At 40.7% G+C, this 23,233-nt stretch overlaps 1 protein-coding gene across 10 annotated transcripts in view; it reads left to right on the forward strand.

Annotated features, from left to right (window-relative positions):
• Nucleotides 1-23,233, forward strand: part of MYO6 (myosin VI) — a 176,027-nt gene that overhangs the window by 55,273 nt on the left and 97,521 nt on the right. For all 10 annotated transcript variants that reach the window (XM_033217694.1, XM_033217696.1, XM_033217698.1 and 7 more), the window contains one exon: nt 21,155-21,318. In XM_033217694.1, the coding sequence (XP_033073585.1) occupies nt 21,202-21,318 (117 nt within the window). In that variant the 5' untranslated portion in view covers nt 21,155-21,201. The remainder of the gene's footprint in view (nt 1-21,154; nt 21,319-23,233) is intronic.

The following is a 23,233-nucleotide window of genomic DNA, read 5'->3' on the forward strand; positions in this document are numbered from 1 at the left end:
TTTTAGATACAGGAGTACATGTACAGGTTTGTTACATGGGTATGCTCTGTGCTACCGAGGTTTAGGGTATGGATGATTTCATCACTCAGGTGGTGAGGATAGTACCCAATAGGTAGTTTTTTAGCCCTTTCCCCCTCCCTCTCTGCCCCCTCTAGTAGTTCCCAATGTCTATGACTCCCATCTTTTTTTTTTTTTTAATTGAGACGAAGTCTCACTATATTGCCCGTACTGGTCTTGAACTCCTGGACTCCAAGCAGTCCTCTTGCCTTGGCCTCCCAGAGTGCTGGAATTACAGACATGAGCCACCATGCCTGGCTTCGGCTCCCATCTTTATGTCCATGTGTGCTGAATGTTTAGTTCCCACTTGTAAGTGTGAACATATTGTATTTGGTTTTCTGTTCCTGTGTTAATTTCGCTTGGGATAATAGCCTCCAATTGCCTCCATGTTGCTGCAAAGGGCATTATTTCATTCTTTTTAATGGCTGCATAGTATTCCATGGTGTATGTGTACTACATTTTCTTTATCCGGTCCATTGTTTATGGACACTGAGGTTGATTCCATGTCTGTTGTGAACAGTGCTGTGATGAACATACAAAGGGCATGTGTCTTTTCTTTTTCTGTGTGTGTATTTGTTTTTAATCAGGCATATTATGTTCAAAGAATGCATGTGTCTTTTTGGTAGAATGATTTATTTTCCTTTGGGTATATACCCAGTCATGTGATTGCTGGGTCAGAGAGTAGCTCTGTTATATATATGTATTTTTTAGCATTTATTTTTATTTTTTTGAGACTGAGTCTCACTCTGTTGCCCACATTGGAGTGCAGTGGCATGATCTTGGCTCACTGCAACCTCCACCTTCTGGGTTCAAGCCATTCTCCTGCCTTAGAAACCTGAGTAGCTGGGACTACAGATGCCTGCCACCACGCCTCTCTAATTTTTGGATTTTTAGTAGAGACGAGGTTTCACCATGTTAGCCAGGCTGGTCTCAACCTCCTGACCTCAAGTGATCTGCCTCCCCCAACTTTCCAAAATGCTGGGATTATAGGTGTGAGCCACTGCGCCTGGCTGGTAACTCTGTTTTAAGTTTAGAAATCTCTAAACTGCTTTACACAGTGGTTGAATTAATTTACATTCCAACCAACAGTGTATAAGCATTCTCTTTTCTCTGCAGGCATGCCAGCTTCTGTTTTTTTTTTTTACTTTTTAATAAAAACCATTCTGACAGGTATGAGATGATATTTCATTGTGGTTTTGATTTGCATTTCTCTGATGGTTAGTGATTATTTTTTTCATATTTGTTGGCTGCTTTTTTGTCTTTTTTAAATAAGTGTTTGTTCATGTCCTTTGCCCATTTTTTAATGGAGTTATTTGTATTTTGCTGAAGTTCCTCGTAAATTCTGGATCTCAATCCTTTGTTGAATGCATGGTTTGTGAATAGTTTGTGTGGTTTGTCTGTTTGCTCTGTTGATAGTTGCTTTTGCCCTGCAGCAGCTCTTTAGTTTAACTAGGTCCCACTTGTCAATTTTTTTGTTGCAGTTGCTTTTGGGGATGGAACCAAAAATTCTTAACCAAGACCAGTGTCAAGAAAGATATTTCCTAGGTTTTCTTCTAGATTTTTATAGTTTGAGGTCTTACATTTGAATCTTTTTTTTTTTTTTTTGAGATGGAGTCTCGCTCTGTTGCCCAGGCTGGAGTGCAGTGGCTGGATCTCAGCTCACTGCAAGCTCCACCTCCCGGGTTCACGCCATACTCCTGCCTCAGCCTCCCGAGTAGCTGGGACTACAGGCGCCCGCCACCTCGCCTGGCTAGTTTTTTGTATTTTTTTAGTAGAGACGGGGTTTCACCATGTTAGTCAGGATGGTCTCGATCTCCTGACCTCGTGATCTGCACGTCTCGGCCTCCCAAAGTGCTGGGATTACAGGCTTGAGCCACCGCGCCCGGCCACATTTGAATCTTTATAATCCATCTTGAGTTGATTTTTGTATATGGTGAAAGGTAGGGGTCCAGTTTCATTCTTCTGCATATGGCTAGCCAGTTATCCCAGCACCATTTATTGAATAGAGAGTCCTTTTCCTATTGCTTGTTTTTGTTGACTTTGTGAAAAATCAGATGGTTGTAGTTGTGGGGCTTCATTTCTGTGTTCTCTATTCTATCCCATTGGTCTGTCTGTTTTTGTACTACTACTGTGCTGTTTTGGTTACGGTAGCCTTCCGTATAGTTTGAAGTCGGGTAGTGTGAATACACTGTGATCTAATAGGCTTTTATTACTGGGACGCAAGGGTGGTTCAACATATGCAAATCAATAAATGTGATTCACCACATTGGCAGAATTAAAAGCGAAAATCATCTCATCATCTCAATAGAGGCAGAAAAAGCTTTCCGTAAAATCCAGCATCCCTTCATAAAAACCTTCAACATAATAACTTCCTTCAAAGGAACATAACTGAAAATAATGAGTTATCTGTGATAAACCCATAGCCAACATTCTACTGAACAGGCAAAAGCTGCAACTATTCTCCTTGAGAACAGGAACAAGGCAAGAACGCCCACTCATACCACTCTTATTCAGCATAGTACTGGAAGTCCTAGCCAGAGCTAGACAAGAGAAGAAATAAAAGGTATTCAAATAGGAAAAAAGAAGTCAAACTGTCTCTTTGCTGATAATACATTCTATATGTGGAAAACCCTGAAGTTTCTCCCAAAAGACTCCGAGAACTGATAAATGACTTCAGTAATGTTTCAGGACACAAAATAAACGTACAAAAATGAGTAGTATTTCTAAACAGCAGTGACGTTCAAGCTGAAAGTCAAATCGAGAACACAGTCCCGTTTACAACAGCCACACTGACAAAACGAAATACTTAAAAATATAGCTAACCAAGGAGGTGAAAGACCTCTACAAGGAGAACCACAAAACACTTCTGAAAGAAATCAGAAGGCCAGGCGCAGTGGCTCACGCCTGTAATCCCAGCACTTTGGGAGGCCAAGGCGGGTGGATCACCAGAGGTCAGGAGTTCGAGACCAGCCTGGCCAACATGGTGAAACCCCATCTCTACTAAAAATACGAAAACTAGCCAGGTGTGGTGGCGGGCCCCTGTAATCCCAGCTACTATGGAGGCTGAGGCAGGAGAATTGCTTGAACCCAAGAGGTGGAGTTTGCGGTGATTTGATCTTACCATAGCACTCCACCCTGGGTGACAAGAGAAAAACTGTCTCAAAAAAAAAAAAAAAAAATATTTTACTTTGGTCCTTTATTTATGTGGCACACCTAGGTTAAGGGAGAACAAACATGTTTATAGGCAAGGGCGTCTCATTTTTGTAATGTATCATCAACATTTGAAATTTTAAAATTATTATTTAAAAAGTATTAGCCCTAGGGAGTCAATAAGGCAAGCAAATATAGACTTGTTTATAAAGCAAGAAAATATTTGCTTTCTTTTCTTCTGTCTGAATTTACTTACTACAAGGTAGGGTTTGTGTGTAACCTAGAGTTTGAACCTGCATTTTAAGGAATGAAATGAAACAAGATAGCTCTTGTTTCTTGATTTTTGCCTGTTTTTTTGGGCCTAAGTTAGCGTTTTCAAATGGGGAGAAGATGAGGAAGGAGAAGGTAGGTGTAGGCTAACTTTACCCATGTTATAGTGCTTTGGGATAGAAGCATAGCACTGCTTCTCTGAGTATTTCCTGCTTTCCCCCAGGCATTTGAGTACCTGGGATATTATCACTTTAGTTATTCCCCTTCCCCCAATCATTAATTCCAATTCTTTTACTGGCAGTGGTGGTAACTTTATAATTTTAGGAGTGTCTAGGATCTTATTTCTATGTGTGCTTTTGTTTTTTATTTAGAAAGAATGTGCTTTTGTTTTTTGTTTAGGATGAAAAATACTAATTTTTTTTCTGGTACTATGCCTGACACATATTGGGAATTCAATAAATGTTTGTAGAATGCATTGGTAATAATTTCACTTCATGGTTCAACCCCCCTTCACACTCTACTCTCCCCAAACAGTCCTGTCGTAAGACTGAGCCCTTACTTTCACAAAAGAAATTTCAAAATTGGTTATGTGGCTGAACAAAGGTAAATGAGTCAACATAATCACTCAGAAGCACCATACAGTGTGTTCCCTAACATAATTAAGAGGAGATGGGACCTGGGAGCTGCTGAGAAGTACCAAGACTCCTATCTCAAGGACCATACAAGTGGATGTCCTTAATGTATTTTCAGTATTTCACAAAGCCTGATGGAAGGTTTATATTTGCTATGATTAAGCTGAAGTAGGCTAAGGTATCAGATTTCTTACTGGAGTAACACCCAGCCTGGGTGACAGAGTGAGACCCTGTCTCAAAAAAAGAAAAAGAAGCTATCATTTAATAAGAAGAGGATAATTGTGAAAGAAACAAATTTAAATGGGGAGATAGGAGGTCAGTTTAGGATATGAAAAGTTTGAGATGGCTGTTGATTTCCTAAGTAGTGATATTGAATAGGCTATGAGCTCTAGATGTCTGGAGTTAGGAGAGAGGTATCAGTTGGAGATAGAAAATGGGGCATTACTATTACTATTTTTTTGAGACAGGGTCTCACTCCGTTACCAAGGCTGAAGTGCAGTGGTGGCACAATCTTGACTCACTACAATCTCCGTCCCCAGGTTCAAGCAGTTCTCGTGTGTCGGCCACCTGAATAGCTGGAATTACAGGTGCACACCACCATACCGGGATAGTTTTTGCATTTTTAGTAGAGATGGGATTTCCCCATGTTGGCCAGGCTGGTCTCGAACTCCTGAGCTCAAGTTATCCACCTGCCTGTGCCTTCCAGAGTGCTGACATTACACGTGTGTGAGCCACTGTGCCTGGCCACATGGGGTGTTATTAGCATATTAATAACATTGATGCCATCATTAGCCATATGGATAATGTTTAAAGCCCTAAAACTAGATGTATTACTTTGTTTTCACACTGCTATAAAGAACTTCCCTGAGACTGGGTCATTTATAAAGGAAAGAGGTTTAATTGACTCATAGTTTTGTATGCCTGGGGAGGTGTCAGGAAATTTACAGTCATGGCAGAAAGCGAAGGGGAAGCAAGCACATATTTCACAAGGCACAGAAGAGAGGAGGGGAAGAGGAGGGAGAAAGAAAAGAGCGGGGAGAAGAGTGAAAGAGAGGGGCGAGAGGAGAGGAGGAGGAGAGAGGAGAGGAGAGGAGGGGTTGTTCTTGCATGGCTTAAGAAGGAATAGGATCTGGTGGGTGAGTAGTGACTGGTTTTAGATAGGGGTAAGAATAATATGGACTTAGTAACAGAATGAAAAGACGACTGTATGGGTACAGATGCAGATTGATATGTAGAGGTGATGACGAGAGCTTAAAATTATTTTTTAATGAGAAAACTTGTATTTGCATTTTCAGAGATAGTTTAGTAGAGTACTGTCTTCAAAGCATGTTGTGGAGTGGGGTTGAAAGTTAAAGCGGCCCTTGGACATTTGGAAAAATAATTTGAGGGCCGGGCACAGTGGCTCGTGCCTGTAATCCCAGCACTTTGGGAGGCCAAGGCGGGTGGATCACCTGAGGTCAGGAGTTCAACACCAGCCTGGTCAACCTGGTGAAACCCCGTCTCTACTAAAAATACAAAAATTAGCTGGGTATGGTGGTGGTGGGCGCCTGTAATCCCAGCTACTCAGGGGGCTGAGGCAGGAGAATCACTTGAAACTGGAAGGTGGAGGTTGCAGTGAGCTGAGATCACACCATTGTACTCCAGCCTGGGTGACAGAGCAAGACTTTGTCTCAAAAAAAAAAAAAATTTTGACTCTCATCTTATAGAATATCTGAATATACTTATTGCATAATTTTTATGTCAGTTAAGAAAGGATAATATATTTTATAGTTGATTCAAGAAATGAAAAATTCCAGAGAAAAATTCCAGTTCTTTTGATTGTCTCTCTGATTCTCAGTGAGTCATTTAAATGCAATACTAACCAGAAGACAAAATTAGCTACCTGTGTAAAGCATGTTTACCTTTTAAAACTATTTTTTTGGCTGGGCATGGTGGCTCGTGCCTATAATCCCACCACTTTGGGAGGCCGAGGTAGGCGGATCATCTGAGGTCAGGAGTTTGAGTCCAGCCTGGCCAACATGGTGAAACCCTGTCTCTACTAAAAATATAAAAATTAGCTGGGTGTTGTAGCATGTGCCTGTAATCCCAGCTACTTCGGAGGCTGAGTCAAGAGAATTGCTTGAACCCAGGAGACGGAGATTGCAGTGTGCCGGGACCACGCCACTGGACTCTAGTCTGGGTGACAGAGCGAGAGATTCAGTCTCATTAAAATTTTTTTTTTTTTTTTGGAGACAGTCTCTCGCTCTGTCACCCAGGCTGGAGTATAGTGGCGTGATCATGACTCACTAGCCTCAGCCTCCCAGGCTGAAGTGATCCTTCCACTTCAGCCATGCCAGCTGGGACCACAGGCATGCACCACTTTACCCAGCTAGTTTTTGTATTTTTTTGTAGAGACAGGGGTCTCACTTTGTTGCCCAGGCTGGTCTTGAACTCTTGGGCTCAAGCAATCTCTCCACCTTGGCCTCCCAAAGTTCTGGGATTACAGGCATGAGCCACTGCACCTGGTGGAAAAACTCTTAAACCTAGCACAAATTACAAAACTAGGTAACTTCTGGTTGTATCATTGGATAATAAACAAGATTAGTCACTGCATATGGAATATTTAAATCACCTGGGATGAATATCTTGCCATTATATTCTGATACTTTAACATCTGTGAAGGAAATTTTTAGTATCTAGGTAAACTGGAATGTTTAGTCTCTTAAAAATACAGGGCTTTTTCTGAAAAAGTCTACTTTTTGTCCATAGTATCGTAATAAAGATTGCATATGTTATATGAATTATGTCTAAATTCAAATCTATCTTGTGATGGTAATTTACGTAGGCGTTTATATTTGAAATATAGTTTATGATTTCTTCTCTGACAATCTGTAAGAACATTATATAATCAGTTCTCACAATTCAGATTGTATAGTATTTGTAGTAATTTTCCTGGTATCAGTTTCCAGATCATGTATTTTAAAATATTTCATAGTAAGCTTATTAATGACGAACTTGCTTTTATTTTTTTATCCTCTTTTTTTTTTTTTGTTAGCACATTAATCTTAGCTATATCAGTTAAGTTAGTGGTGGTGTTCGCTGTTTCTAAGAATCAAGTGATAGCGGACTTAGCTTTAAGCATTGATTGCTGCATTGGAGTTTCTTAGGTTACACTTGGAACTCACTTTGTAAAAAGGTTATGCATCAGGACCAGGGCTGTGATTAACTAGACTTTCAGAAGGGGTGTCATAGCTGGAATAGACATTTGTCTTATTTTGAAAAACAATTGATCTGCATATTTTGTCGTCAGTATCTTAGCCTAAAGCAGTGCCTGGCACATAGCAGGTACTCAGTAAATAGTCATTGAAAATAAATATCAAAATTACTTCTTAATTAAATTGTGGTAGTTAATTTTTAGATATTGTTAATGTTCAGATATTTTCTTCTTTGTCCTGAGTTTGGGCTTAGTGATGGGTGTTTTCTTTCCATTGTTAATAAAAGTTTATTGCTGATAAAACCAAGATATTTACAATAAGTTTCAGTACTTAATGTTCAATTAATACTATATTATAGCAATAAAATACCCAAATTTTGTGCAACTAGCTGAAGATTAACTTGGATATATTTTCTAGGGAGGCTTTTTCTTTGTGTTTTTTGATTTTGATTTTTGACACAGGATCTTACTCTGTCACCCAGGCTGGAGTGCAGTGGCGCAATCATGGCTCACTGCGGCCTTGGCTACCTGGGCTGAAGCTATTCTTTCGCCTCAGCCTCTCAAGTAGCTGTGACTACAAGTGTGTACTGTCATGCCCGACTAATGTTCGTACTTTTGGTAGAGACAAGGTCTCACTATGTTGCCCAGAGTGGCTTTGAACTCTTGGACTCAAGCAATCCTCCCGCCTTGGGCCTTTTCAAGGTAATTTACTGACTAAAGGGAACCCTGCTGAAACGTTTTTGAGAATGATTCAATTCCTGAACTTTGGTTCAGGAACCAAAATGCTTGATAAAAGATTGTTCTGGGTACACACAAAACTCGCTAGCCACAGCCAGCTGTTACCTGGTGCCCCATTTTCTCACAGTATCTGGATACCAGGGAAGCTAATAGCCTTCGGATACACTGATAGAGGTGAGAGGAGTTGCCAGTTTAAAACTTGTGTGCCAAAGGTGCATATAGCATTGTTTTGATCAGCAAGGCCAGGGCTTGGCCAGATGAAAGAGTAATCTTTTTAAAAGGCTAACTTGATATATCTACCCTACCCCTTCATACTCCCCTCCACTGGAATTTAAGATCCCTGAGGGCAGGGATTTTGCCAATTCTGTTTACTCTTCTATTCTAATTGATTGTTTTCCTATTAGATAGAAGGCTCCCTGAGGCCCGATACCTTGTCTCTTTTTGCTCATCTTTATACCCCCAACACCTGGCAGTATGTGGTACATGGTAGGTGGCTAAATAAATAATAGTTAACAGAATAAATGACTCTGTACGGCAGTCTTGGAAGGGTTCTGTTTGCCATATGCTTTCTCCTTTTTGATATCTTATTCTAGCACTTACAGCCAAAACCCAAATTACTTTTAGCTGGTACTTAATGTCTAATACCCTAACATATATATATAATTTTTTTTTTTTTTTTCCAGACAGATTCTCACTCTGTCAACCCAGGCTGGAGTGCAGTGGCATGATCTTGGCTCACTGCAAGCTCTGCCTCCTGGGTTCCAGTGATTCTTGTGCCTGAGCTGCCCAGGTAGCTGGGATTACAGGTGCGGCCAGAATGCCTAGCTAATTTTTGTATTTTTAGTAGCAATGGGGTTTCACCATGTTAGCCAGGCTAGTCTCGAACTCCTGACCTCAAGTGATTCGCCTGCCTTGGCCTCCCAAAGTGTTGGGAGGTGCAAACCACGGTGCCCGGCCTTAACCTAACTATATTTCTAAAAGGGTAACTTTTGAAGATAATGGTGACATGGCAGGCAACGGCTCATATTTTGTGATATGAATCTGCCTATTCTGCCTGTAGTATTTAATACATAGGTGTTACTGGAGTTATTGGAGATGCAGATAAAAGAGAATATAGTTGTGTATGTTTTTGTTACTCTCGCCTGCAATGAGTTTGCTCCCCAGGGAGCCTCCTGGTGAATGCCTTTAACATTTTGATACAGAAAAAATGAAAAATTAGCGTAGTAGCCTTGAAAGGCCACGGATTGCCTTCTGTGGATTACATAGTGCTTCTGTGGATTACTTCTACACATTACCACAGTGTTTACATTAAAAATACATATCAATTGTCAATTAAGTACTAAAAGTAAGATGATTTTCAGTTGATGATGGGGAATCATCTCTCTTAGAATAACAGTAGGAATTTCCAAGATTTAAAATTTCCTTAACCCCAATAATTCTTATTATTTTTTTCTTTTAGTATTTGTGCAAAGTATATGTAGTTAGAAAGTTAGAATGTGTTTAAGACTTTTAGTACAATAGCCCTGGAAATTGAGACTGTCTTTTTTAAAAATTTCCCTTATAGTGAGTGTCTTTTTAGGTACTCTTCATACCCAAACATGTTTAGTTAGAATGAATATTGACCACATGGATTTTTCTGAAAGATTTTCTGGGAACAGATATTAACATATCTGAAAGAATTTTGTCACCTTTGGTGGGATGAATAAATCAGACTTCATTAATGAAGGATAATTTGTATTTAAATATTTAGGATTCCAAAAACAATTAAATGAAGACATTAAAAAAGAGGTTTATTCTAGTGAAAACCTTGCACTAGATACAAAGTAATACTTAATTTAAGCCTGGGCAACATGGCAAAACCTCTTCTCTACTAAAAATACAAAAAAATTAGCTGGATGTGGTGGCACGTGCTTGTAGTTCCCAACCATTTGGGAGGCTGAGGCATGAGAATTGCTTGAAACTGGGAGGCAGAGGTTGCAGTGAGCTGAGATCATGCCACTGCACTCCAGCCTGGGCAACAGAGCAAGACTCTGTCTCATAAAAAAAAAAAAAAAAAAATTAATAGAAGGGGGAAGTGAGTGTCCATGGCTTCTTCCAGGCAGAAGTACATCATTATCACATAGAATAAGACATGTTCAGATTGTTGGGAACAAGCCCCCCAAAAATCTGGCCGTAAACTGGCCCCAAAACTGGCCATAAACAAAATCTCTGCAGCACTGTGGTATGTTCTTGATGGCCATAATGCCCATGCTGGAAGGTTGTGGATTTACTGGAATGAGGGCAAGAACACCTGGCCTGCCCAGGGCGGAAAACCGCTTAAAGGCATTCTTAAGCCACAAACAATAGCATGAGCGATCTGTGCCTTTAAGGACATGTTCTGCAGCAGATAACCTAGCTAGACCCACCCCTTTATTTCGGCCCATCCCTTCGTTTCCCATAAGGGATACTTTTAGTTAATCATTATCTCTAGAAACACTGCTAATGATTGACTTGCTGTTAATAAATACGTGGGTAAATCTCTGTTCTGGGCTCTCAGCTCTGAAGCCTGTGAGACCCCTGATTTCCCACTTCACACCTCTCTATTTCTGTGTGTGTGTCTTTAATTCCTCTAGCGCCACTGGGTTAGGGTCTCCACAGATAAAAAACTGACCTGGGCCACAGTCACTTGGGCAGTGACTGTCTTTGATGACAGTGCTCAACGTGGCTGTCTCTTGGATCATATTGTTCCAGTCTGGACTGGGAGTTTGCCTCTATAGAGTTCTAGGTTAGAATTAATTTTCCTTCAGAATTTTAAAAACATTGTTTTATTTACTTACTGCTTTGAGTGCTGTTGAAGCCATTGTGATTAATGATCCTTAGAAGGACCTGTTCTTTTTTCTTCTTACTAATCTCTCTGGAAATATGTAGCACATTTTATTTATTTCTGGTGTTCTGAAATTTGACAGTGGTGTCTCTGTGTGTCTGTTTTCTAGTACATTGTTGAGGGCTCCATGGAAATTTTTGACTAGACTCCAGTAAATCATGTCTTTTGGTTCTGGTATATTTTCTTTAGATATTTCAAAGCCGCCTTCCTCTCTTTTTGGGGAGTGGGCGTGTGGAGGGATTTTGTTTCCCGGTATTTTGATGCTGGATTATTTTTACTAGTCTCATATTCACATTTTATTTTCCTTTTTCTCTTTTCCCTCAATTTTCTATTGTTACAGGAAAGGGGTCCTGATCCAGACCCCAAGAGAGAGGGTTCTTGAATCTCACGCAAGAAAGAATTTCAAACGAGTCCATAAAGTGAAGGGAAGTTTATTTAGAAAGTAAAGGAATAAAGAATCGCTGCTCCACAGACGGAGTAGCCCCGAAGGCTGCTGGCTGCCCATTTGTATGTTTATTTCTTGATTATACTACCAGAGGTCTCTCTTGTTGCCATCTTGGTTTTGATGGGTTTTAGCCAGCTGCTTTACTGTTGCCTGTTTCATCAGCAGAGTCTTTATGACCTGTGTCTTGTGCTGACCTCCTCTCTCATCCTGTGACTTAGGATGCCTTAAATGTCTAAAACCCAGTACGTTTTAGCCTTATTTTACCCACCTCCTATTCAAGATGGAGTTGCTCTGGTTCACATGCCTCTGATTCTGTCTCTTTCATTTTATTTTAACTCTCTGAAAGATTCCCTTGTCTTTATCTTCTATAGCTTCTAGTGAATATTTCATTTCTATTATTATGTTGTTAAAGAAAATTTATTCTGACCCTTGTTAAAACAGCAAGGAATACTTTATTCAAGACTCTTGCGGTAGGGGTGGTATTAGTCTGCTAGAAGTGTAGACTGCTCAGGCTGCCATAACAAAATACCACAAACGTTTGTATTCTAACAACAGAAATTTTTTTTCACAGTTTTGTAACCTGGATATCTGAGGTCAGTTTGTCACCATGTTTGGGTTTTGATAAGAGCACTTTTCCTGGCTGCCTTTTCTCTGCGTGTTCACTTGGCCTTTCCATGGTGCATGTACTTGGAGAGAGATCTAGTTCTCTCTCTTCCTCTTATTATATGGCCACCAATCCTATCTGATTAGAACCCTACCCTTCTGACCTCATTTAATCTTAATTACCTCCTAAAAGTCCTGTCTCCAAATACAGAGACATTGAGGGTTAAGGCTTAAACATACGAATTTGGGGGGAACAAAATTCAGTCCATAGCAGTACTTTCAGTTCTCATCAAGGGGTGTTGCAGTAGCGGGGGAGAGATGGGCCTCAAGTCCTGAATATGGCAAAGATAGCTGGGGATTGTGAACCCAGAATATCTGAGACAGGTCTCAACCAATTTAGAAAGTTTATTTTGCCAACGTTAAGGATGCACCTGTGACACAGCCACAGGAGGTTCTGAGGACATGTACCCAAGGTGGTCAGGGCACTGCTTGGTTTTATGTATTTTAGGTAGACATGAGACATCAATTAATTTGTGTAAGATGTACATTGGTTTCGTCCGGAAAGGTGGGTAAACTTGAGGCAGGGGGAGGGGACTTCCAAATCTTAGGTAGAAAAGAGACAAACTGTTGCATTATTTTGAGTCTCTGATTAACCTTTCACAGAGTACACAATTTATATGTGAGAGGAGGGTAGAGGAAATAATCTTATGCCTTAGTCTGGCTTAGTGAAACAATATGGTAGAAAAAGCAATGAGATGTGCGTTTGTCTCACATGAGCCTCAGCGGGATGACTTTGAGTTCTGGCTGTCCTTCATCCACAAGGAGTTTCCTTGTGGGCAAATTGTGAGGGAGGTATGTAGCTTTTAAAAAAATCTTTGTAGCTCTCTTGTTTAGGAATAAAATGGGAGGCAGGCCTACCTGACATAGTCTCCAGCTTGACTTTTTCCTTGGCTTAGTGTTGGGGTTCCGAGAATTTTTTCTTTTCACAGGATTTATAGCCAAGGAATAGAGCGAGTGGATCAGTGGAAGGAAAATTATTCATGAAGACATCAAGGGCATGGAAGGTCTTGCCAAACTGACTTAACAGGATTTTTGCTGAAGTCAGGTCAGGGACTTAGAGTGTTAATGGAAAAAGCAAACTGTAAAATATTTAAAGAGGTTTATTTAGAGCCAGTATGAGTGACTGTGGCCTGATGAACAGTCTCAAGAAGTTCTGAGAAAGTGTGTGTGAGGTGGTTGAGTTACAATTTGGTTTTATACATTTTAGGAAGGCAGGAATTACAGGCGAAGACATAATACATGGAAGGTATATATTGGTTCTGCCTGAAAACTGGGAAATCTTGAAGTGGGGGGATGGCAGAATGGGGAGCTTATGGGTCCTAGGTGGATTCAGAGATTTTCTGATCGGCAGTTGAAAGAGTTAAGCTTTGTCTAAAGACTCAAAGTCAGTAGAAAGAAATGCTCGAGTTAAGATAAGGGGGACGTCAGCCGGGTGCGCTGGCTGAGGCGTGTAAATCCTAGCACTTTGGGAGGCCGAACCAGGTGGATCACTTGAGGTCAGGAGTTCGAGACCAGCCTGGCTAACATGGTGAAACCTTGTCTCTACTAAAAAAAAAAAAAAAAAGAAGAAGAAAAGCAAAAATTAGCCGGGCGTGGTGGCAGGTGACTGTAATCCCAGCTACTCAAGAGGTCGAGACAGGAGAATTGCTTGAACCCTGGAGGCAGAGGTTGCAGTGAGCCAGATTACCCCACTGCCCTCCAGCCTGGGTAACAGAGTGAGACTCTGACTCAGAAAAAAAAAAAAAGATCCATAGGTGTTGAGGTTCTTGTTATATAGGGAAGCTTCATAGGTAGCAGGCTACAGAGAGAATGATGGTAAATGTCTCTTTTCAGACCTTAAAAGATGTCAGACTTAGTTAATCTTGCCCAGATCCATCCTGAAAATGCCTGGCTGCATTAATTACTATGAAATTCTCTACAGATGCAAATTTCCCCCACAGAAGACGGCTTTGTAGGGCCATTTCAAAATACGTCAAATATATTTTGGGGTAAAATATTTTTATTCCCTTCAGGGTCTGTGGTCTGGCATGTGGATGCTGTACCAGAGTCAGGTTGAAATGTGTCTTATTGCTGCAAAGCATCTGTTTTGTGAGTCTTATGATCTCGATTTTAATGTTAATATTGGTCAGTTGTGCCTAAATTCCAAAAGTGAGGGGGGTATAATGAGGCATGTCTGACCTCCCTTCCTGTCTTGGCTGGGAATTCAGTTTTTCAAGTTCCTTTGGGTTTCCCTCGTCCTAGAGGGATACCCATTCAGTTGGTTAGGGGCTTAGGATTTTATTTTTGGCTTATGACATGAAAGGTGGGGGATTGGAATTGGATCAGGTGTCAAGGGTCAGGGAGTCTTTCTAAATTGATTTAGCAGGAATCTTGCTAAAACTGGGCTGTGCAGGCCTGGCAGGGATAGAACGGAGTTAAGGCCAAGGTTGAGGCCTTGTTGAGGAGAGGCCTCAGAGGAGCCTAATTAAAGTTGGCTGGTCAAGAAGAGAGTCTCGGCCAGGGGCAATGGCTTATGCCTGTAATCCCAGTTACTCAGAAGGCTGAAGTGGGAGGATTTGCCTGAGTCCAGGAGTTCACGGCTGCAGTGAGCCGTGATTGTGCCATTGCACTCCAGCCTGGGCGAAAAAGTGAGATCTTATCTCCTAAGCAGTTTTTTTTTTTTTTTTTTTGGTGTACCCATGTTTTTTTTAGTGTTTCTCATTCCAGAATCTTCTCCAGAGAATAGGCTCTAGACTTTTCTTGGTGGGGGTGGTGGGGATTGGGCGGGGCGGGGGGGGGGTCAGTTTGTCCACTAATATGGCGTTTGTGTGGTTGGTGTTAGGAAATCTCTTTCTCAAACAACTTTCACCTAGTTTTCCTTATTTTAGGTTTCACCCTTGTTCTGGAACCTTGTACTGAATTTCTTGTATCTTTTGAGGATTCTGTAGTATAATTTGGGTTGGTTTTCATATTTTCAAATTCATGCCTTGGAATTCAGCTCTCTTGTGGTTGCTGTTGGTTGCCTCTCAACCATTTGCTTTCCAAATTAGAAAATGCTTCTGTTTTCTGCTTTTTGCTTCTCTCCATCCTCATGGGCTGATGTATTTGTAAAGAATCCCTGTACTGTAGAAAGAGGGCTTTGATGAAGGAGCATCGTTAGCTGTGTGCCTTTAAGTTTGTTACCTTAACTGGGAAGTCGTAGTTAACAGTTGAAAATAGGAAAGTAGTTTGAAGTTTAATTTGCCATTCTTTTTTGGACTGTGGGAGTTTTGCTTTGCTGTAGTTTTTCTTTTCTTTTTTTTCACTGTCACAAATTTTACACACAGGGATTTCAGGTGATTTTTCCTAAATGATCCCTCTTGTCTGTTCTGTAATTTCTCTTTGTATTTGAAAGGACCACAACTATTGTCCTGAAACTGACTGGTGACTTCAAACAAGGGATATAGTGGGGAAGGAAAGGGGAAAGGGGGAGGGGTGTGACTAGTATCTATTGGGTGCCAGTAGAAGAGTGATCTCAGTTTTATGTCACTTAATCCTCATAGCAATTCTGAAAGGTAAGTGATATCCCACCATATGGATAAGGACAAAGATAAAAATCGAAGAGGTTAAATAACTTGCTTAAGAGCTTGTCAGAAAGTGGTGGAGCTGAGTTTCAAGCCTAGGTTTTTTTTTTCCCCCAGAGACAGGGTCTTACTGTGTCTCCCAGGCTGGAGTGCAGTGGCACAATGATAGCTTACTGCAGCTTCGAACTCCTGGATTCAAGTCATCCTCCTGCCTCAGCCTCCTGAGTAGCCAGGACTACAGGGCTATGCCATCATTCCTGGCTGATATTTAAAATTTTTGATTTTTGTAGAGGTGAAGTCTTGCTGTGTTGTTCAGGCTGGTCTTGAACTCCTAGGATCAAGTGATCCTCCCACTTCGGCTTCTCCAAAGTGCTTTTTTTTAAAATTAAATTTTTTTGTGTGTTGATATATAGTAGGTGTATATATTATGGGGTACATGAGATATTTTGATACAGGTGTACAGTGTGCCATAATCACATTGTGGTAAATGAAGTACCCAGCAACTTAAGGATTCTTTCTTTGTGTCACAAACAATCCAATTATACTCTTTTAGTTATTTTTAAATGACAGTAAGTTACTATTGACTGGTCACCCTTCTGTGCTATCAAATACTAGATCTTATTCATTCTAACTATATTTTTGTACCCATTAACTATCCCTACTCCCCACCCCACTACCTTCCCAGCCTCAATTATCATACTACTCCCTACCTTCATGAGTTCAATTGTTTCCAGTTTTTTTTTTTTTTTTTTTAAGCTCCCGCAGATAGTGAGAACATGTGAAGTTTTCCTTTCTCCGCCTGGCTTGTTTCATTTAACGTAATGACCTCCAGTTCCACCCATGTTGTTGTAAATGACAGGATCTTTCTTTTTCATGGCTGAATAATACTCCATTGTATATACGTACCATGTTTTCTTTATCCATTCTTCTGCTCATGGGCACTTGGGTTGCTTCCAGATCGTGGCTATTGAGAATAGTGCTGCAGTAAAAATGGGAGTGCAGATATCTCTTCAATATACTGATTCCTTTCTCTTGAGTATATTCCTAACAGTAGAATTGCTGGATCATATGGTCTTTATATTTTTAGTTTTTTGAGGAACCTCCAAACTGTTCTCCATAGTAGTTGTATTAAATGGTTTTACAATTACAGTTTTAGAATATTCTGTGTACTTAACTATCACCAGTGAGTTTTGTACCTTCAGATGATTTCTTGTTGCTCATTAATGTCCTTTTCTTTTGGATTGATACCACCTGGGAGGCAGGGCCTGGCGTCAGGAACCTTAGAAATCTACCTGCTGCTGTATTCTCTGAAGCTGAGCTGGCACCCAAGCCACAGACAAAGTTCTTCCTACTCTTTCTTCTCTTTCCTCAAGCAAAGAGTCTCTCTCTATGGCCACCACCATTCCAGGCCCATGGCAAGTACAGCCTGGCTACTGCCAAAATGTTCACTCAACGCCCAAGAGTTCTTCAGTCAGTTCGTGGTGCATGCTGCCAGTCCTCAGTCTCTCCCTTTAGAACAGTGGCCTCCCCTCTGGCCCAGGACACATCCGGAAATGCCACCCATGATTCAAGGCCGGGGATCAGGGACCCCAGGAGCCCGCTTGGTGCTCGTTAACCCACTCTGGCTGAGCTGGTAGCCAGGCTGCCAGAGAAAGTCCCCCTTACTCTTCCTTTTCCTTTCCTTAGTCAGAGGCAATCTCACCCCATGGCCACCACAGCTGGGAATGTGCTGGGTCACACCTGAAGCCAGCATAGCTCTCAGTCTCACCTGTGACCCATGCTGAGTATTGCCTGGCTACCACTGCTGACTGTTTAGGCCCCAGGGGCTCTTTAGTCAGCAGGTGATGAATTCTGCTGGGACTGGGTTCTTCCCTTCAGATCAGTGAGTTATCTTCTGCCTAGGGTGTGTTTAGAGATGCCCAGGAACTAGGGCCTGGAATGGGGGCCTCAGGACCTGCCCTGTTCTCTATTCTGCTATGACTGAATTGGTTGGTATCCAGGTTGCAAGACAAAGTCCGCTTTACCCTTCCCTCTTCTCCTCTCAAGCGGAGGGGAGGAGTCTTGAACAGAGCGCTGAGCTGCACTCCTGGCCACCCAGCTGGTGTTCTCACTAGGTCACATGCTCCCCAAACCCAGTGGCTCTGAGCCTATCATAGCACCAGGACTTGCCCAGAAAATGCAGTCCTTGTGGTCTAGAATGCTTTTCAATTTTATTTAGGATCCCAGAGCAATTTAGCCTGCAGTGGGCTTACTGAGATAAACTGTTTGCCTCTGGCTAGGGCTTCTCTCAGTGCTCTGTAAACTCTCCCTCCCACAAGCCTGTAGATTCTCTCACCACACCACCATTGCTGCTACCAAGGGGTGGGGAGAGAGAGGATGGTGCTGAGAGTTGAAGACTGTTTTTGCTACCCTCTCCAGTGCCTTTTCCTTTGATGTGATGTTAAAACCAGAGGCTGGTTTTAACAGGTACATTGCTCACCTGATGTTTTGTTCTTATGAAGATGCCTTTTTTTGGGTGAGTATTTGTTAAATTTGGTGTTCCTGAAGGGGAAATGATTGCTGGAGCCTTCTGTTAAGCCATCTTGCTCTGTCTCCTTACCCTAAAGTGTTTTGACTACAAGTGTGAGCCACTGTGCCTGGCTGGGCCTAGGATTTGAAGATATTTCAGGTTGAGCCCAGTGGCTCAGGCCTGTCATTCCAGCACTTTGTATGGTTGAGGCAGGTTGATTGTTCGAGCCCAGGAGTTCAAGACCTCCCTGGGCAACACAGTGAGACCTCGTATATAAAAAAGTAAAAATTACAAAAATTAGCTGCATGCACCTGTGGTCCCAGCTACTTGGGAGGCTGAACTAGGAGAATGTCTTGAACGTGGGAGGTCAAGATTGCAGTGAGCCGTGATTGCATCACTGTACCACTGCACTATAGCCTGGGTGATAGACCCAGTCTCAAAAAAAAAAAAAGAAAAAATAAATGATATTTCAACTCTTCTAAGTCTATACCTGCTTTTACTCTTCCCAAACTGTGTGAACAATTCATTCATTTACCAGTGAATATTGAGTTGCTTACTGTGTGCTGGGCCTTAGGGACACAGAGAGGAATATAGTCCAAGTCCTGATGAAACAGAAATTAAATGATTAGATTTACCTTTTGGTAGGATTACTAGTGATATGTATGAAGTGGCACGAGTAGAAGCAGGCAGCTGAGTTAATTACAGAAGTCCGGGTAAAAGATAATGTTCATTTGAACTAGGATGGTAGAGGAGATGCAGAGAAGGAGGTGGATTTGTGATGCCTTTTGGAGGTAAAGCTGACAACATTAAGGAAGTGATATGAATTTGGAAGGAGCTCAAGGATTGGGGATGATTTTGGATTTGATTAGAATGAGTGTTCTTAGTGCCTTTACTGATATAGGGAAGAGCAAGCTGGAGTGGTAGACCATGGCAGTAATAACATAATAATTATATTACACCTATTAGATACATTTGTGAAGAGGTGTCTAGTAGACAAGTAAACATCTGGGAACTCAATGGAGGTTTCGGCTACAGCACCGACTTTGAGCACTGACTCATATATAAATGGTTATTTAAAGCCATGGGACTAAATATGATTAGGGAAAGAGTATAGATGTATGTGTGGTGATATAAGTCTAAAGTAGTGGTATTGATTCACTTCTATGGAGACTCTTCATCTAAGTTATCAACTTGGAATTATATATAAACCTGATTGCATTTGCTGAATAGGGAAAGCAACTCACTTTGTAGCCACTGCATAGACAACATTAACCAACAAGCAAGTTGCAAACATGCCAATAGTTAGTTGCTTTTTGACTGAACTGTATGCCGAACGTCCTTGACTTGCGTGAAACTGCGCCCGAGAGCATCCACCTGAGGATCCCAGATTTGAAAGTGCCACACAAAAGGAGGATTATGGCACATGAATCAGCTTTTCTTTTTAAATACAGATAAGTAGTGAAGAAATAAGTTCCTGTGAAGATGCTGAAACTACATCTGGGATCTTTCACTAGATGATTCATTGTTACACATTAGTCTCATAGCATCCAGGCTCATTAAAACAACATATTTTGCATGTCATGGATTGTTTTGGCTACTCTTTATAGACAGAATTATGAATGTTAAATCTCAGAATGCTAAGTATGAAAGAAATCATACAGGAATAATGGAAAAATTAGGTTAGAATTCACAACAGGCAAAAACTGGAAACGGTCCAAATGTTCATCAACAGAGCAACAGGTGAACAATTGTGATATAGTCATTCATGGGACTAGTACACACAACAAGGTTAAATATGTTGAAAGCAAAAACATTTTGTTGAATGAAAGAAGCCAGACACCAAAGAATACATACTGTATGATGTCACTTACATGAAGTTCAAGAAGAGGCAGAAACTAACAGAACAGTGGGGATGCCCATGGGGATGGTTACTGACCAAAAGGAGTCATGAGAAAACTGTTTTGTTTTAGAAACAGGGTCTCGTTCTGTCTCCCAGAATGGATTGCAGTGATACAGTCATAGCTCACTATAGCCTCAAGCAGTCCTCCTGCCTCGGCCTCCCAAAGTGTTGGCATTCCAGGTGTGAGCCACCACTCTTGACCTTGATTGGAGTGTTTCATAAATGGCTATATCCATTTGTCCATTTTCATCAACTTGTATACTTAGATTTGTACATTTCACTGTATGTCAGTTTTACCTCAGTGGAAAATAAGAAAACAACAAAAATGGCCTGCTGAGTAGTTCTGTGAGGATGAGCTTCGGGAGCACATCACTTCATTCTCAGAGAGTGAGGGAAAGTTTTCCAGAGATAATACTCTCTCTTTTTATCCTTTTACTTCTGCAGTTGATTTATTTTTTCCAACTCTTAGCTATCTCCCCATAATAATACCTATTCCTATGACCGTTTAATTAATGTGCAAATGCAAAATAGGTAGCAAAACGGAGTGCTGTTATAAATTACACTCAACTGGTAAAAACTATGATTGTTTGCTTCTGTTCTAGTCAGAGGGTTATACTCTACTGCAGTCATACCTGAAGGAAGGCAGTAGTAGAGCAGGTGTACCTGAGGGTGGAACAACCTCTGCTTGGCCTCATCTAAAAGTAGATAAAGGGGGCTGGGCGCGGTGGCTCATGCCTGTAATCCCAGCACTTTGGGAGGCCGAGGCAGGCGGATCACGAGGTCAGGAGATTGAGACCATCTTGGCTAACACGATGCAACCCCGTGTTTGCTAAAAATACAAATAATTAGCCAGGTGTGGTGGTGGGTACCTGTAATTCCAGCTACTCGGAAGGCTGAGGCAGGAGAATGGCGTGAGCCCGGGAGGCGGAGCTTGCAGTGAGCCATGTTTGTGCCACTGCACTCCAGCCTAGGTGACAGACCGAGACTCCATCTCAAAAAAAAAAAAAAAAAAAAACCTGGGAGGGGGGCAGAGTTCACCAAGATGCAAGGGAGGAGGTGGGGATTTTATGTCGCAGGGGTAGATGTGTGCGTTAGTTGGGATTTACATGTGAACTTTTGAAAAAGATACGTTATTTGTTTTATATATATTTCAAAAATGATTCATGTTGCTGTATTTGTTCCTTTGAAACAGGTGACAGTGGAGAGTGGAAACAGGAGATAGTGGATCCTCCTTCAAAAATGGAGGATGGAAAGCCCGTTTGGGCGCCACACCCTACAGATGGATTTCAGATGGGCAACATCGCGGATATTGGCCCCGACAGCTTAACAATTGAACCCTTGAATCAGAAAGGCAAGGTGAGTTTCTCAGAAAGATGTTGAAGTGTGATTTCTTTCAAAAATAGGTGTTTTTTCACAAGAGATAAGTCTGTCTTCTTATTGAAGTAGGTATTTGGGAAAGCATAATTCTGGTAAGTGAGTCTATTTTCTCCTGACTTCTTTGATTAAATCAGAGGCATGTGCCCTAGGGAAAAAATGGTGTCCTATGATAAAATCAGATGGAAATTTAGTGAGCCTTCCATTCTTTGTTTTTTCACATCCCTTTGATCATCCAGTTCTTAGTGAGCCTTTCATTCTTAAGAACTAGCTATATGATAAAATAGAAACAATAATGACATTTTTATTTCTTGTACCACGTTACTAAAGTTATTAGTGTGTCTGTGATCGACATGTCACAAAGTAAAAATATGAAAAGTGAACGTGAGGTTATCAGATTTTGCTTTTTTGCCTTAGCTTCTATTATAAAGTCTTTTTTAAACATTTTTTGTTCACTTAAAGTTATTGCTGTCATTTTTGTGATAGATGCTTTAGTTCTGTACACATGGTATTTATTTCTTTGTATGCGTAGATATCAACTAGACAGCATTACAAAATGAAAGTCTGAGGGAAAGGTGACTAGGAGTTGTGAATCGTTTACAGAGAAGGCGTCATTGTAAATACCTATTTTAGTCTTCATGGAGACTGATACAGTCGTTTTTGTGGAAATTCACTCCATTCTCAGAGACTGAGGGGAAGTTTTCCAGAGGGAATAATCTCTTTTTATTCTTTTGGTTCCACCATTGTTTTATTTTTCAACTCTTAGCTGTCTTTGCACAGTAATACGTATTCCTATGATAGATGTCCACAATTTTTAGTTTAACGAGTATGCCTGGTAAACCGTTCATCTGACTAAATTAAATTTGTAGATGTCATTTCTGTTTACTTTAGACTGAAAATGTTCATGAATAATTTATATTGTACGATACATGGTTAACTAATGCCATATGACTACCATCCTTCTGGGAACCTTAGAAAAACAAGGTGGATCTCTCATGAGGTCTTTTCACAGAGAAAACTATTCTGTTACTGTAAACAACCCAGGAACTGAAATGCATAATGTATAATGTGCCATGTTAGAGGAGGCCAATTAAAGATACCCTCAGGACAGGAAAGACAAAGTATTTCTGTTTTTTTCCTCTTATTAACAAGTACCTGTTTGTACTTACAATACATGTTTAAAAAAACAAGCTCGATTACTTTACATATTTGAAGGCTTTTGGTTTTTGTTTAACATATTTTATAAGCACAGTAAATCAAAAGATGCTTTTTCATATTTTAATATGCTTTACACTGTGCCTTATTAATATTATTCAGGTACATATGTAGAACCAATAAAAACTGTTTACATTAGGAAGTGATATAAATTTCATGGATCTGTAGATAATTCTGTGAACTAAAGTGTATGTTTTTTCCATAAAAATTTTTTTGAAGATTAACAAGTTCTCAGAGATTACCTTTAATCTTAATTTCCCCCCCTACTTTCTGATCAGGGTCTTAATAAACATACTGCCATTATAACCAGACAGTTAAAAAGATCCTTAAGAGAAGCAATCTTTTGCTTATCTCATTCATTGCCTGGAGATCGTCAGCTTCAAAATATTATTAAGGAATTAAGTACATAAAGGGGTGGACTGGTCATGCACACCTTTGTGCAGTGTGTGCGCAGTGGAAGTACAGTGGAAATGTAGAGGAGGGAGTGAGGAACATGTCTTGATATTAGCAATGGCTTTTCAGGGTTTTTGTTTGCGATCCATAGTAAAATAGTTTTCACATTGCGTTAGGTATGTGTGTGTGTGAATTTATAAGAAATAAATTTTACATTTCAACAACTGTGTATGTAGTGTTTGTGTGTGTTTACTTGTAAATGAAATAGTTGGTCAAAAGGAACATTCTT

The sequence above is a fragment of the Trachypithecus francoisi genome, unplaced genomic scaffold, assembly GCF_009764315.1.
Source record: "Trachypithecus francoisi isolate TF-2019V2 unplaced genomic scaffold, Tfra_2.0 Lachesis_group10, whole genome shotgun sequence".
In the NCBI taxonomy this organism is placed as follows: Eukaryota; Metazoa; Chordata; class Mammalia; order Primates; family Cercopithecidae; genus Trachypithecus; species Trachypithecus francoisi.